General features: G+C 59.8%; 2 protein-coding genes across 5 annotated transcripts; both read right to left on the bottom strand.

Annotated features, from left to right (window-relative positions):
- Positions 1–498: 498 nt before the first annotated feature.
- On the bottom strand, positions 499–11,269 carry FUS (FUS RNA binding protein). 2 transcript variants are annotated; one of them, XM_065859541.2, is made up of 15 exons: positions 10,877–11,269; positions 9,204–9,228; positions 8,949–9,100; positions 7,675–7,813; positions 7,426–7,586; positions 6,599–6,761; positions 4,911–4,945; positions 4,074–4,106; positions 3,363–3,469; positions 3,159–3,288; positions 2,509–2,604; positions 2,306–2,420; positions 1,996–2,132; positions 1,500–1,656; positions 499–660 (listed from the first exon to the last, which is right to left on the bottom strand). In XM_065859541.2, the coding sequence occupies exons 1-15, from the start codon at positions 10,887–10,889 to the stop codon at positions 621–623; spliced, it is 1,503 nt and encodes a 500-aa protein (XP_065715613.1). In that variant the 5' UTR covers positions 10,890–11,269; the 3' UTR covers positions 499–620. The 2 variants fall into 2 exon arrangements, with proteins under 2 accessions (XP_065715613.1, XP_065715614.1); XM_065859542.2 differs by having other exon boundaries at positions 7,426–7,583.
- Positions 11,270–11,417: 148 nt separating this feature from the next.
- On the bottom strand, positions 11,418–15,855 carry BCKDK (branched chain keto acid dehydrogenase kinase). 3 transcript variants are annotated; one of them, XM_065859545.2, is made up of 12 exons: positions 15,756–15,855; positions 15,214–15,381; positions 14,970–15,038; positions 14,692–14,802; positions 14,368–14,415; positions 14,077–14,196; positions 13,839–13,937; positions 13,696–13,769; positions 13,459–13,587; positions 13,096–13,185; positions 12,666–12,815; positions 11,418–12,287 (listed from the first exon to the last, which is right to left on the bottom strand). In XM_065859545.2, exons 2-12 carry the CDS (start codon positions 15,376–15,378, stop codon positions 12,143–12,145), a joined length of 1,200 nt encoding a protein of 399 aa, XP_065715617.1. In that variant the 5' UTR covers positions 15,379–15,381; positions 15,756–15,855; the 3' UTR covers positions 11,418–12,142. The 3 variants fall into 3 exon arrangements, with proteins under 3 accessions (XP_065715617.1, XP_065715615.1, XP_065715616.1); XM_065859543.2 differs by having other exon boundaries at positions 14,077–14,415; XM_065859544.2 differs by having other exon boundaries at positions 14,077–14,415; positions 15,760–15,850.
- Between the last annotated feature and the right edge of the window lie 186 nt (positions 15,856–16,041).

The following is a 16,041-nucleotide window of genomic DNA, read 5'->3' as shown; positions in this document are numbered from 1 at the left end:
TTCAAACCTCTCTATTCCAACCAACCCCAAGTAACCTACAGGTTCCCTGTATTTTCTATACGTGGATTCACCAACCATAGGAGCCCCACAGGTGTTCTACAGGCTCCCGAGCCCAGAGAACTCGCATTTTCTATAGGGTCTAACCCCTCCCATACATTAACTGCCTCTATAATCCTCTCTCCATAGGCTCCCCCCCACAGGTGTCCCTGTAGTTCCCCCCACCCCAGGCCCCCTATAGCTACCTCTATCAGTCCCTCCCCCCTCAGCCTCTTCTATGACACCCTCCCCTTTCCCGGCCCCTATACATTGAGTCACGGGCACCGGAAGGGGCCGGGCCCCGCCCTGCGCCACGTCAGGGCCTAACGAGCGGTTAACGAGCACCTTAATGAGCCCGGCGGCCGGAAGCCCCTCATTAGGGCCGCGTTCACTCTGGAGCCTAATGAGGGCAAAGAGCAGCCACCCCCCCTCCCCTTCCCCCCAGCAACAGGCGAGGCCGAGTTGTCCCACAGACTTTAATGGGGGCAGGAGGGGGAGGGGGGTTAAAAGCGGGGGGACCCCGCGGGGGGCAGGGCCGGGGGGAGGGGCCCCGAGTAAAAAACGTGAGGGGGTGCAGGGGGGGGTCAGTAGGGCCTCTCGCGGCGATCCTGCCGGTGGTCGCCCCTGCGGAGAGAAGAGACAGGCGTCAGTAGGGACCAGAGTTAACAGTGGCTGTCGGTAGGGACCAGAGTTAACAGTAACAGAGCTTGGATTCCGACCATCAGTAGGGTCCAAGGTTAACAGTAATAGAGCTTGGATTCTGACCATCAGTAGGGCCCAGAGTTAACACGCTGTCTCAACAGCCCGCAGGCTGGAAGCAGCAACGCAGCGTTCACTCTAGGCCCTAATGATGGCAGGCACCCCAAGGGAACTGCCAACAGCTGTCAGTAGGCTCCAGAGTTAACAGCCTCCAGCATCTCCATAGGGCACAGAATGTGGTGTTAACTCTGCGACCTACTCATCACCTCTACAATACACCCAGTGCAGCGTTAACTCTGGAACCTATTGATAACATCTAGAGTGCACCTAGTGCAGCGTTAACTCTGGAACCTATTGGTAACATCTAGAGTGCACCCAGTGCAGCGTTAACTCTGGAACCTACTGATAACATCTAAAGTGCACCCAGTGCAGCGTTAACTCTGGAACCTATTGATAACATCTATAGTGCACCCAGTGCAGCTTTAACTCTGGAACCTACTGATAACATCTAGAGTGCACACAGTGCAGCGTTAACTCTGGAACCTACTGATAACATCTAGAGTGCACCCAGTGCAGCGTTAACTCTGGAACCTACTGATAACATCTAGAGTGCACCCAGTGCAGCGTTAACTCTGGAACCTACTGATAACATCTACAGTGTACGCCATGCAGCGTTAAAACTCTGGAACCTACCACTTCCCCCGCTGAGCAGCTTCCCTGCCCCGTTGTCAGTAGTCTCCAGAGTGAACACCCCCCGTAGTTACCTGGAATCCATCTTCCCGGGCCCGAAGCCGCCGCGGTCGCCTCCCCGGCCCCCTCGGAAGCCACCGCGCTCGCCGCCCCGGCCGCCCCGGTAGCCGCCGCGCTCGAAGCCGCCACGGCCGCCGCGCCGCTCCTCGCCGAAGCCGCCGCCACCACCGCCTGCCACCCCAACACCGGGGTTGGGAGGTCACGGGGGAGCCAGTACCCCCACTTCACCCCAGGGCCCCCAGTTCGCTCCTCGTGCCTCCCAGTCCCGCCCCATCCCCTCTGATGCCCTCCCAGTTCCCCCCAATCCCCTCCCAGTGCCCCCCAGCCCCCTCCCAGTCCATCCCAGATCCCCCTCATCCCCTCCCATTCTTCCCCCCAATCCCCTCTGATGCCCTCCCAATCCATCCCAGTGCCCCCAAGTCCCTTCCCAGTTCCCCGCAGTCCATCCCAGTTCCCTCAAATCCCCTCCCAGTCCATCCCAGTTCCCCCCAGTCCATCCCAGTCTCTCACCCATGTGGTTGGCTCCGCGGGGGCCGCCCCCGCCGGGGTACTTGCCCCCCATGTGTGGGGCGCCGGGCCCCTCGGGTTTGGGGGCCTTGCACTGGTTGCACTCGTTGCGCCACGAGAAGTTCATGTTCTCGCAGGCCCTGGGGAGATGGGGACACCAGTTGCCTCCCAGTACAGACCAGTGCCCCCCAGTACAGCCCAGTGCCCCCCACTCCCCTCTAATCCCCTCCTCCCAGTCCTCCCCAATCCCCTCCCAGTCCACCCCAATCCCCTCCCAGTGCCCCCCCAGTATATCCCAGTCCATCCCACTCACGGGTTTGGGCACTTCCAGTCGCCGGCGCGCTGCTGGCCCCCTCCCCCGCTCGAGTAGCCACCGCGGCCGGAGCCGCCGGAACCGGAGCCGCCGAAGCCACCCCGGCCCATGGGGCCTGCGCGGGGACAAAACGAGGTGAAAAGGGGGGATTTTGGGTGAAAAAAGGGGATTTGGCGTGCAACAGAGCAGTTTTGGGGTCTCACCTCCCCGGCCGCGGCCACCCCGGCCGCCCCCGCGGTTGAAGTCGGCGCGGCGAGTGGCGAACGACACCTTGATGGGGTTCCCGGAGAACTCCTTGCCTGAAAAGCAGCGGATTTGGCCCAAAATGAGGGGATTTGGGGTGAATTCAGGAGGTTTTGGGTCTGTCAACCAGTCGATGGCGGAGGAGTTGTGGGTCAAACCATGTCAACGGCAGGGGGGTTGGGGTGAATTCAGGGGGTCAAACCAGTTGATAGAAGGCGATTTTGGGATAAATTCAATGGGTTTTGGGTCTCACTGTTGAACCAGTCAAAAGAGTGGGAGTTTTGGGTCAAACCAAGTCGGCAGCGGGGGGGTTCAGGGTGAATCTTAGGGGGTTTAGGTCTCACTGTTGAACCAGTCAATACTGGGGGGGGGTTGGGTCAAACCACGTAAAGGGGGGGGGGAGTTTGGGTTGAACAAAGTCAAGGGGGGGCATTTTGGGGTGAATTTCAGGCGGTTGAACCAATCAACGGTGAGGAGGGGTTGGATCAAACCAAGTCAAGGCGGGGGGGAGGAGTTTGGCTCGAACCAAGTTGACGGGGGCGGTTGCGCTGTCAAACCAGTGGATGACAGGAGAAGTCTTGGGGTGAATTCCAGGGGTTTCGGGTCTCACCATCGAACCAGTCGATGGCGGCCTTGGCCGAGGGGGGGTCGTCGAAGGACACGGTCGCCTCCCCCTTGAGCTTCCCGGTCTCGCGGTCCGTGTACAAATTTATCATGGGCTGCCCCGTCTTCTTGTTGGTCTGGGGGGGAAGAGCCCCGTTAGTGCCTCGTTAACACCTCATTAACGCCTCACGGGGATTAATGAGGCGCTCACCTTGATGATGCCGATCTGTTTGAAGTAATCGGCCACCGACTCCACGGTGACGTTCTCGCCCAGGCCCTGCACGAAGATGGTGTTGTTGTCCGAGTTATCCTGCTCGCCTGCGGGAACAGCTCGTTAGCAATGCCTCGTTAGCGCTCATTAACCTCGTTAACCCCCTGCCCAACCTCATTAACCCACCCCCCCAAGCCCTTTGGCCTTAACGAGCTCATCAACCCTTCAACGCTGAGCAGCCCCATTCCCCTCATTAGCCCCTAATTAATCACCCTAATTAAACTCCAATTAGCCCTCATGAGCCCCCCAATTAAATCTTCTCCCCCATTACCCCACTTAATCCACTTCTCCATTAACCCCAATTAACTATTATTAGCCCCCAATTAGTTCTTCTGCCCCATTAACCCTCTCCCCCTCATTAGCCCAAATTGATCCTCTCATTAGCCCCTAATTAATCTCCCGCTCATTAGCCTAAATTAATCCACATCAGCCCCCAATTAATCCTCCCATTATCCCAATTAATCCTCCCTCCCCATTAACCCCTAGTTAATCCTCTTATTACCCCCCCATTTAACCCTCTCCCCCCCCATCAACCCCAATTACCCTCCAATTGCCCCTTCCCATTAACCCCCAATCAACCCTCTAATTACCCCCCAGTGACCCTTTCCCCCTTCCCCCAATTAGCCCAATTAATTAATTAGCCCTCGTTACCAGGATCGTGCCGCGGCCCTTGGTCCCGAGGTCCTTCAGCACATGCAAGAATCAAAAGGCCGAGCATTAATTGCTTAATTAGCTAATTAATCTCACCCCCCGGCCCCTCCCGCCGCCCCCCAAAAAGGGACAAACTGGGGGGAAAAAACCGCCTTGTTTTCTTGAACCCGCGCCCCTTTTTGGGGCGAAAAATCACCATTTTGGCCAACCTCGTGCTTTCCACCGGTTCCCCCCCAAAACGGGGGGCGCTTCGCTTTGCGTTTCGTCCCCAAAACGCTCCCTTTTCACCTCAAAACGCCCACGAGAACGGTGCGGGATTGGGTCGGACCAGCTTCACTGCGGCTCGCGCCCCGTTTTGGGGCCAAAACCCCACATTTCACCATTTTCACCAACCTCCGGTCACCGGCACTTCACACCAGGCCCCAAAATCCACCTTTTTCACCTCATTTTCCCAAACTTTGCACCAAACCTTTTGTCGATCCGCTTTTTTTACCACATGCAACCGTTTTGCCTCAAAACCACCCATTTTACCTCAAAAAACCACCATTTTACCTCAAAAACCACCATTTTCACTCAAAAAACCATCATTTTTTGTTCAAAAACCATTTTCTGCGAGTCCCATTCCGGGTGTTTTTCAACCCATTGTGCGTCGCTGTTTTTCCACCGTTTACCCCAAAATCGCCCCTTTTGACGGATATTTCGCCTCCGGCCGCTCGCTACAAACCCCTATTTTGGGGTTTTTCACCCCAAAACTGCTCACGGGGGGGAGAAATGGGTTAAAAACACTTTGACCTCGGCGCGTTTTTTGGGTCCAAACGCCCAACTTTTGGCACTTACCACCGAATTTATTGAAGCCACCGCGCTCACCACCGCTGAGGAGATAAACGGGAAGATAATCACGTTGCATTTTAATCACCCTGCCTATTATTTTTGGGGCCAAACGAGCGCTTTTGAGCAGTTTCCTCCTCCAGCCGCCGCCGCCGCTTCCTCTCAGCCGCCGGATGCACCAAAAAACCCCCAAATTTGGCCGTTTTCACCTCATTTTCCCCCCCTCCCCCTCCCCTCGGCGTCGCTTCCCAACCCTGAAAATCCACATTTTTCACATCGCCTTTTTTTGGGCTTTTTTATCCTCACTTTGGCTTTGTGGTTATTTTTGGCACTTTGCCCCCTTTTTTGCCATTTTTTAACCCAAAAAGAGCGTCGCATTGGGCAGGTTTCGCTGCCTTTCGCACCTGCGGCACACAAAACGCACAGTTTGTTAACAGGCACGACAAAAAGGTCCCAAAAAACCCTCAAAACACCCCAAAAAAAACCACCAAGGCGGCGCCGAGCGCCCCCCCCCATACTCACCTCCCGCCGGCCCAAAAAGCGGCGTTTTCGGCCCAAAACGGGGGGGGCGAGGCGCGCAAACCCAACGCTTGGTGTCCTGCGCCGCACACACGCTCTCAAAACACCCAAAACCGGCCTTTTTATGGTTAAATTTAAGCCCAACCTTGTGGTTTTTTATGTTTGCTCCGCAGCGACCTCAAAACGCACCGTTTTCCTCCTTTTTTGCCCCAAAAGCCCATTGCGACCAGAGACTCCGGTGACCGTCACAACCAGCTTTGCCGAGTGTCGCTTTTTGCCCAAAAAGCACCTTTTTCCCCCCGTTTCGGGGAGGGTTCAACCACCTCTCGGCGCCCCCCTCTCAGTTGCATTTTGGGGGCGTTTGTGCCGATTTTGGTTCAAATGTGGCGCCTGGGCCGCACCCCCTCCAGCCCTTTATTTCCGGGGGTGGTTCTGACCCCAAACTGCAGCTTTTTCAACCCAAAACTGTGGGGCTTTGTGACCCCAAAACTGTGAGTTTCTCAATCCAAAACTGTGCGGTTTTTTGACCCAAAACTGCAGGTTTTTCAGCCCCAAACTGTGGGTTTATCAACCCAAAACCGTGGGGTTTATTGACCCCAAAACTGTGCGTTTATCAACCCAAAGCTGCATTTTTTGACCCAAAACTGTGGGGCTTTTTGACCCAAAACTGCAGGTTTTTCAACCCAAAACTGTGGGTGTTTCTGACCCCAAACTACAGGTTTTTCAACCCAAAACTGTGGGTGCTTTTGACCCCAAAACTGTGGGTTCTTCAACCCAAAACTATGGGGTTTTTGGACCCCAAAGCTGTGCATTTATCAACCCAAAGCTGCATTTTTGACCCAAAACTGTGTTTTTCAACTCAAAACTGTGTTTTTCAACCCAAAACTGTGGGTGTCTCAACCCCAAACCGTGGGTTTATCGACCCCAAACGGCAGGTTTTTCAACCCAAAACTGTACGGTTTTTTGACCCCAAACTGTGGGGCTTTTTGACCCAAAACTGTGGGGTTTTTGGACCCCAAAACCGTGGGTTTATTGACCCAAAAGCGTGGGTTTTTCAACCCAAATCTGTGGGTGTTTCTGACCCCCAAACTGCGGGTTTATCAACCCCAAACTGTGGGGCTTTTTGTCCCCAAACCGCGGGTTCTGCCCCCAAAGCGCCGTCCCCCCCGGACACCTACCCCATGGTGTTTCCGCGTCCGCCGCGGCTGCCGCGGCCCCCCCGCTCGTAGCCCCCCCGGCCGTAGCCGCCGCGGCCGCGGTTCCGCTCCTGCTGCCCGTAACCGCCGCTCGAGTCCTGGTACCCGCCGCCCAGCGCCGGCTGCTCCTGCCCGTAGCTGTTGGCTGCAGACACCGCAAACGGGTCGGGAACGGCCCCAAAACGGGCAGGAACCCCCCCAAACCACACCCAAACCCCCTCAAATCCCATCAGGATCCCCCAAACCCCCTCGGGACCCCACAAATCCCATCAGGACCCCCTCAAATCCTATTAGGATCCCCCAAACCCCCTCGGGACCCCACAAATCCCATCAGGACCCCCCAACTCCCTCAGGACCCCCACAAATCCCTATTAGGATCCCCCAAAGCCCCTCAGGACCCCCCAAACCCCCTCGGGACACCCCCAGGACCCCCCAAAGCCCATCAGGACCCCCACAAGCCCCCTCAGGATCCCCCAAATCCCCTCAGGACTCCCCCAAGCCACTCAGGACCCCCAAATCCCCTCAGGATCCCCCCAAGGACCCCCCAAGCCCCCTCAGGACTCTCTCAAATCCCATCAGGACCCCCCAAATCCCATCAGGACCCCCAAAACCCTCTCAGGACGCCCCAACTCCCTCAGGACCCCCACAAGCTCCCTCAGGACCCCCTCAAATCCCATCAGGACCCATTCAAATCCCTATTAGGATCCCCCAAATCCCCTCAGGACCCCTCCAAGGACCCCCCAAGCCCCCTCAGGACCGCCCCAAATCCCATCAGGACCCCCCAAGCCCCTCGGGCCGCCGCCACTCACAGGTGCTGCTGCTGTACTGGCCCTGCTGGCTGTAGCTGCTGCTGGGGGTGTAGCCCTGCTGGCCGTAGCCCCCCTGGCCCCCGCTGTACCCCCCCTGGCTGTAGCCGCTGCTGGGGGGGGGCTGCCCGTAGCTGGAGCTCTGTGAGCTGCTCCCGTAGCTGCTGCAACGGCAAAGCGCACAGACGCTCCGTTCCCGTCCCAAACGGCCCTTGTCCCGCCCCAAACCCCCCCTGCAGCCCCCCGGGGTACCTTCCGGAGCTGCCGCCCCCCGCGGGCGGCTGTGAGTAGCTGGGGTAGGAGGAGGGTTGACCGTAGGAGCTCTGCGAGCTCTGCCCGCTGCCGTAGCCCCCGCTGCCGTAGCCCTGGGGGGTCGACTGCGTGTTGTAGCCTGCGGGAACAAACGGCCTCAGAAACGGGGAGAAACGGCCCCAAAAATGGGGAGAAACAGCCCCAAATCGTGCGCTGGGACCTGGGAAACCCTGGAATGGGATCCAACACCCCAAACCCGTTTGGAACGGGACCCGATGCCCCAAATCCGTTTGGAACGGTGCTTTTGTCACTATAAGCTCTGTAAAACCCCCAGAATGGGGTCAAGTGCCCCAAAGGGTGTTTGGAATGGGGTCAAAAGCCCGTGCCCCATCCACCCACCTTTTGTTCCTCTATAGAAGCCCAAGCCCTGTCCGGATGAGGTTTTGTTCCCCTATAGAAGCCGCAGCCCCATCCGGATGGGGTTTTGTTCCTCTATAAAAGCCCCAACCCTATCCAAACACGGTTTTGTTCCCCTATATAAATCCTGGCCCCGTCCGGATGGGATTTTGCCCACGTACCCCCATCCTGACAGGGTTTTGTTCCCCTATAGAGGCCCCAGCCCTGTCCGGACAGGGTTTTGTTCCCCTATAGAATCCCCAACCCCGTCCAGATGGGTTTTGCCCACGTACCCCCGTCCAGACAGGGTTTTGTTCCCCTATAGAATCCCCAGCCCAGTCTGGACAGGGTTTTGTTCCCCTATAGAAGCTCCAGCCCTCTCTGGATGCAGTTTTGTTCGCCTATAGAAGCCCCGTCCGGCCGGGTTCTGTCCCCCTATAGAAGCCCCGTCCGGCCGGGTTCTGTCCCCCTATAGAAGCCCCGTCCGGCCGGGTTCTGCCCGCCTACAGAAGCCCCGTCCGGCCGGGTTCTGCCCGCCTACAGAAGCCCCGTCCGGCCGGGTTCTGCCCCCCTATAGAAGCCCCGTCCGGCCGGGTTCTGCCCCCCTATAGAAGCCCCGTCCGGCCGGGTTCTGCCCCCCTATAGAAGCCCCGTCCGGCCGGGTTCTGTCCCCCTATAGAAGCCCCGTCCGGCCGGGTTCTGCCCCCCTATAGAAGCCCCGTCCGGCCGGGTTCTGTCCCCCTATAGAAGCCCCGTCCGGCCGGGTTCTGCCCCCCTATAGAAGCCCCGTCCGGCCGGGTTCTGCCCCCCTATAGAAGCCCCGTCCGGCCGGGTTCTGCCCCCCTATAGAAGCCCGCCCCCGTGCGCCGTGCACTCACTGCTCTGGCTCTGCCCGTAGCTGGAGCTGTAGCTGTTCTGTCCGTAGGAGCTGTCGCTGTTCTGGCCGTAGCCGCCGTAGCTCTGCTGCCCGTAGGGTTGGCTGCTCTGCTGCGAGTAGCCCTGGCCCGGCGGCGCGGGGTAGGCGCCGTAGCTGCGCAAACGGGGCCAGAACGGCCAGAAACGGTCAAATCCCCGCCAAGGGCGGCGATCCGAGGGGCCGGGGGGGACAAAGGGGAGGAAAGGGGGGGCCGTACCTCTGCGTCGCCGTCTGGCTGTAATCTGGGGGGAGAGACACCCCAAAAACGTCGTTAATTGCACAAATAAACGCACAGGAGGTTAAACACAAACATATCGTATACATTCGGTGCTGTTTATTGTGTGATTGATATTATCAGTTAGTTAGACAGAAGATGTGAATGCTGATCCCGCTCAGAATCCCAAATCTAAGGGCAAATACCCCAAATACATCCAAACCCGCTGTTAATTGGCTCAATAAACACGCACAGCCGTGTTCTACCCTCAGTTCATTGCTGTTAAAACCATCTCTGTTATACCCTCTATACAGTGACTTAATCCACCAAGTGAAGGCCCAAGATGGGGGGCTGCGCGTCCTTATCCCCCTCAGGGCAGCGAAAATTCCACTTTGAAAGCGAAAATCCCCCTTAAAAACGCCCCTAAATGCTAAATATAGCTACTGTGCGCTTTACCAAGCTAAAGACAAATGAAAATACAGGGTTTTTCCTCAGATTTGTGTAAGAAAAGGGGGTCTGCCCTCCCCCCCATAGTGGAGCAGCCGCTTTTTCAAACAAACTGACAGAAATTTACCCCCAAAATCACTACTTGTGCAAACAAACACAAACGATTTTGTGTTACGAACCGAACAACGTCGTTTATTCACCACCAAAAAGCGGAAAGAGCCGAACTAAGGCACAAAACGGGGCCCTTTGGGGGTTTATCCGAACAAAAGGGGGTCCGAGCCCCTCACAAAATGGCGGCGGAACGGAGCGGCCGCTCTCACAGCGACCCCAGAGGATTTCACACGCAAATAAAGCTTTTTAAACCCAACAGCCCCCTCCGGGGGGCGTTTTTTTAACGCGCAGTGTTTATTTTTTCCGGGGGGGTGGGTTATTTTGTTTGGCTTTAGTGAGTTTTATGGCCCCGGGCGGGGGGCTGATTTAAAAAGCGGGAAGTACCCGGATGTGGGACTGCGGCAGCGCGCGCGCGCACAAAATGGCGCCGGCGGGAAACGCCCCGCACAAAATGGCGCCAACGGGCCCGTTAAATCCGCCCCACCCCCCCCCCCCCAAAAGCCCACCCTTTCTTTTTTCCCCTCTGAATCGCGCTTCTTACACTTTAATCCATAAACTCCTCATATATTAATCCATAGGTTTATGTTTTAATTGCCCCCTTCCGCCGCTTTCTCCGCCAGCAGCGCTTTGTCCGCCCCCCCCCATCCGCCTATTTAAAGAAAACGAAAACAAACACAAAACGCAATTTACGCTTAAAGCCCAATCGCGGACAATTAAAAACATCGTTAACAATAAAGCGGAGACAGGGGACTACTGAAGAATTGCACGCGCGGACGTGGGGAAGCATCAAATCACAGCCCCTCCCGCCAAGAGCGATAACGATCGAAATTAATCAGTTACACGGTTACTAAGCGGGTGAATAAATACGAAGAAAAACGCTCAATTTAAAAAATATCTTTTAAAAACGAACCGAACGCAAGCGACATCGCGGTTTGGGGGGGGCACTAGGACCCCGCGGGGACGCCCCCCAATTTTAGGGTCCCCTCCCGCGATTTTAGCGCCATCCCCCGGGTTGAGGGGTGCCTGTAAGGACCTCCCCACCCCCGGTTTAAGGGGAGCAACAGGGACCCCCCAGGTTAAATGGGGGGGCATTAGGACCCCCCCAATTGCCCCCGTACCGTTGGACGCCATCGCGGCCCCTGCGCTTCCCCGTCCACGTGGCGACTGCGGCCCCGCTGCCCCTCGCCCGCCTTTTATAACCTCGGCCGGCGCGTGCCACTTCCGGGAAAAGGGGGGGGAACCGCTTCTCCCCCCGCCCCGTGGCGCCGCGATGGTTCCGTCCGCTGAAGGGGAATCATAGGGCTGAGAGGTGGGCGGAGCCACTGGGGTCACGTGGTTCGGGGAGGCCCCCGCCGCTCGGTCGGCCCTATAGGAGCCTATGGAAGACCTATAGGAGCCCTATGGCGGCCTCGGGAGCCCTATAGGAGCCCTCTAGTGACCCCTGCCGGGCTCTGCTGCGCCGCTGGGAGCCTCCACTGGCCCCTATGGGGGGGGGGGAAGGCCCTATAGGGCTGGGGAGTGATGTATAAGGGCTCCTATAGTGCTGGGTATCCCCTATAGGGCTGGGGAGTAATGTATAGAGAACCTCCAGTGTCCCCTATAGGGCTGGGGACCAAAGTATAGGGGCTCCTACAGGGTGCCCAATGATTCCCCCTGGCCTGTGGTCGCAGTTGCGGCTTTAATGAGGCTCCGCTAGTGAGGGGGCGGAGCTCAGGGGTCAGTGACCAATCAGAGCAGGGTCTCCAGGGTCAGTGACCAATCAGAGCAGGGTCTCCAGGGTCAGCAGTAGGTTCTCCACAACCAGCAAAAGGTTCTCCAGGAGCTCCTCGACCTCCACCATGACCAAGATGCACCAGGAGAAGCTGCTTCAGAAGATCCTGGACCTCCATGGTGACCCACGTCCAACACGGGGATGTTCTCCAGGTCCATGGTGACCCGTGTCCAACACAGGGATGTTCTCCAGGTCCATGGTGACCCATGTCCAACATGGGGAGGTTCTCCAGGAGCTCCTTGACCTCTATGGTGGCCAATGTCCAACACGGGGAGGTTCTCCAGGTCCATGGTGACCCGTGTCCAACATGGGGATGTTCTCCAGGTCCATAGTGACCGATGTCCAACACGAGGATGTTCTCCAGGACCATGGTGACCAACATCAACACGGGGATGTTCTCCAGGTCCATAGTGACCGATGTCCAACACGAGCATGTTCTCCAGGACCATGGTGACCAACATCAACACGGGGATGTTCTCCAGGTCCATTCTGATCTCACGTTGACCAAGACGAACCAGCTGGTTCTCCACGCTGCCCAGTGACCCCGGGTTCTGTGGGTCCGTGCTCAGCTCCGTGGTGCTGCTGGGGGTCCGTGGGTGCCGTGGGTCCAGCCCTAGATGCGGAAGCTCTCGGCCTTGCCGTCGATGTGCCGCAGCCGCAGGTACACGTCGGTGCCCACCCCCTGCAGCGACTGCAGCGTCAGGGACCCCCCCAGGTACTCGGCGTAGGCCCGGGACGTGGGCAGCCCGAACCCGAACCTGCGGCAGCGTGGGAAACACCCGTGGGTCACACTCTGGGGTCACACCCCCTGGGATCACCCCCCCTGGGTCACCACCCCCCCGGGGTCACCATGGTGTCACCACCCCGTGGGTCAAACACCCCTGGTCACTACTGGGTCTCCACCAGGTCACCACCCCACGGGTGTCACCAGCCCACCGGTCACACCCTGAGATGTCACACCCCTCAGTTTTACCACCCCCCCGTGTCACCTCTTGTGTCCCTACCCCTGCATGGGGCTGCTGCTGAGGTCACAGCACCCCGTGGGTCACACCCCGTGGGTCATCCCTGTGTCCCTACCCACGCGTGGGGCTGCTGCTGAGGTCACAGCATCCCGTGGGTCACCGTCGTGTCCCTACCCGTGCATGGGGCTGTTGCTGAGGTCCATGAGCTGGCGGAAGGGCCCCCCCAGGCGGGGGTCCTGGGCGCTGCTCTCGGCCGTGCTGAAGTGATACTGGGTCACCTTGTCCAGCAGCTCGTGCGGGATCCCCCCGCCGCGGTCCGAGATCCTGGGGACATGGGAGAGACCCATGGGGACACCGAAGAACGGGGGGAACGTGAGGAGACCATGGGGAACCAACCATGAGAACATGGGAACACAGAACAGGGGGACATTGACTGTGGGGACACCATAGAGAACGCGGGGACACAGGAGACCGGGGGGAACATGGGGAACCGACCACGGGGACACTGTGGGGAACACGGGGCCATGGGGACCATCCCCAGGACAGTGTGGAGATGCAGCCCTGGGGACCCCTGGGCCCCGCGTGTCTGTCTGTCTGTCCGTACCGGATGACGAGGTCGATGTCGTTGTTGGCGATGGTCACCACGATGTCGGGGACGTTGTAGGGGGTGTCCAGGTGGGACTCCATGGTGGCCCTGGGAACAGGGACCCACACACCCTATAGACCCACACACCCCTATGGGCCTTTATCCCCCCCCACCCAGTCCCCTATAAGCCCCTATACACCCCCCAGTGCCCTATAGCCCCCATCCCCCTCCAGCCCCTATACCTTGTGCTGCTCTTGAGCAGCTCAGGCAGTCCAGGGGGAGCAGGATGGATGGCAACCTATAGCCCCCTATACAGCCCCTATAACCCCTGTACCCAATATAACCCTCCATACACCCCTACATCCCCCATAGGTCCCGCACCTCATGGCGTTCTTGAGCAGCTCAGGCAGCACGTAGTCCAGGGGCAGCGGGATGTATGGGAACCGCGCCGCCACATGTCCGTTGATGCGCACGCGGGGGGCGTTTCCGTACTGGTGCTCGCATAGGCGCCTATAGGAAGCCATAGGCACGCCCGGGAACACGCACAGAAGCCCCTACAGCCCCATAGGGACCCCCGGCTCCCCACAGCCCCCCTATATACATCTATAGGCGCCTCACCGGGCAAAGTCGACCCACTTCTCGATGAGCTTCTTGGGCGACAGGCGGGTGCAGATGATGCCCACAAAGTCAGGCTGAGGGGATATAGGGGGTTAGCGTGAGGCCCTATAGGACCTATGGGATCTATAGGGTGCATAGGGGACCTTGTCCTCGTGCAGAGCCAGGTGATGAGCGGCCAACATGCGCATCCCCAACCGCGACGTCAGCGTCTGGTCCAGGAACGGCCGCAGCAGCTGCTCGTCCTGCGGGGACCCAGGAGTTCGGGAAGGACCCAGGAGTTCGGGAGGGGACCCAGGAGTTTGGGAGGGGACCCAGGAGTTTGGGAGGGGACCCAGGAGTTCGGGAGGGGACCCAGGAGTTCGGGAGGGGACCCAGGCGTACCCGGATGTGTCTCCTGCACTCCCGCAGCCCCTCGGCCAAGAGCGTCACCACGTCCTTGTGATCGTCCAGCAGTTCCCGCAGCAGCGCGCAGAACCGTGCCTCGTCCGCCGTGCCCTGGATCTGGGGACACCGTGGGGACACCCCGGGGACATGGGGACAGCTGGTGACACCCCCGCCCCGTGGGGCAGGGACACAGGGCTGACGTGAGGACGGGGCAGGCGGGGACAGGGGTGACACGTGGACACAGGGTGACAGGGTCAGGGTGACACGGGGGCACCGCGTGACACTCACCCTCGGAAAGTCGCTCAGTTTTTGGAAGGCGCGGATGTACAGCTCGTGCTGGGGGGGGGGAGGGGGGGAACGTCAGCACCCGGACGCCTGGGTCCCTCCCGAACTCCTGGGTCCCCCCCTGAACTCCTGGGATCCCTCCCCGAACTTCTGGGTCCCCCAGGTCCCCCCATTTCCCTTGGTGTCACCTCTAATCTGTCCCCCACTCACCTCGGTGTCCCCTCCTTTCCGCCACCCCCCCCACCCCCATAACCTGAAACTTTAGTTCCCCCCCCCATCCCCTGCTGAACTCCTGGGTTTCCCCCGGACGCCTGGGTCCCCCCTCACCACGTGCAGGATGGTGGGGTTGCAGCCGATGATGAAGGGCAGCCCACGGAAGCCCTGGATGCGGTGGGCGATTCGAACCGGCAGCTCCTGCTGCAGGTACCGCGCGCTTTTCTGCAAGGGGGGGGCACAGCCGACGCCTGGGTCCCTCAGAGGGGACACCGGGGTCCACCAAAACCCACACAGGTCCCCAAAGCCACCAGGAGGTGCCCCCTGTTCTCAGGGACCCACCCACCTGGACGCCTGGGTCCCTCCCGGACGCCTGGGTCCCCCCAACTCACCAGGATGTGGCTCCCGTCCTGCGAGCGCCCCGAGTACAACATGGTGGTTGGGGTCAGGCGCACTGAGGGCTGCATTTGGGAGGGACACGGTGGGAGATGTCACCTGGACACCTGGGTCCCCTCCCGGACGCCTGGGTCCCCCCAGACGCCTGGGACACCCAGTCCCGCCAATAAGGAGCTTCCCCCCGGACGCCTGGGTCCCCTCCCGGACGCCTGGGTCCCCCCCATTTTCAGGTCCCCCCACCTTCTCGGCGGCGGCGTCGATGGCGGGCTGGTGGTAGAAGGAGGTGACGGCCTTGGAGCGCTCGCGGGCCAGGTCGGCCGGGGGGGGTTGGTCGGTGGCCGCGCGGGAGGGGGCGCGGGGGGGCACGGGGACCCCCCGGCAGCCCCCCAGGACCCGCCGCAGCATCTCCTGGGGGGGGAACCGGACGCCTGGGTCCCTCCCGAACTCCTGGGTCCCCTCAAAGCGGGGACACGGGGACCCACAACCCTCCCCACACACAAGAGACCCAGGAGTACGGAGCCCACGCTCCCTAAGGGACCCAGGAGTTCGGGCCCCCTTTTTCACACCCCCCCGGAATATGGACCCAGGAGTCCGGGCCCCCCCTTGTCCCCTCAGAGGGATCCCAGGAGTTCCGGGCCCACAAGGAACCCAGGCGTCTGGGCCCCTCCTTGTTCCCTCAGAGGGGACCCAGGCGTCCGGGTCCCCACTTGTCCCCTCAGCGTCGTGTCCCCCTCCCTCCAAAACAAGGGACCCAGGCGTCCGGGCGCCCCCCCCCGACTCACCCACCAGCGGACCCAGGCGTCCGGAACGCGCCACCCCCCCGGGATTCTCCTCAGAGTGGTCCCGTCCGCTTCCCTCCCCTCAGAACGGTTCCTCCACGCTCCCCCCCGCTCCCCTCAAAATGGTTCGTCCCGCCCCGAAAGGGCGGGAACGGCGCGTGACCCGAAAGGGCGGGAACGGCGCGCGGCGGGGGAGGAGTCGCCGCCATCTTGTGAAGGGCGGGAAATGGAGTCCCGAGGGGGAACCCGCGAATCTTGGGGTCCCCACGTCACCCGTGTCCCCTCGTGG

The sequence above is a fragment of the Patagioenas fasciata genome, chromosome 37 (genome assembly GCF_037038585.1).
Source record: "Patagioenas fasciata isolate bPatFas1 chromosome 37, bPatFas1.hap1, whole genome shotgun sequence".
Classification (NCBI taxonomy): Eukaryota; Metazoa; Chordata; class Aves; order Columbiformes; family Columbidae; genus Patagioenas; species Patagioenas fasciata.
This window is presented reverse-complemented; position numbering and strand designations above follow the sequence as displayed.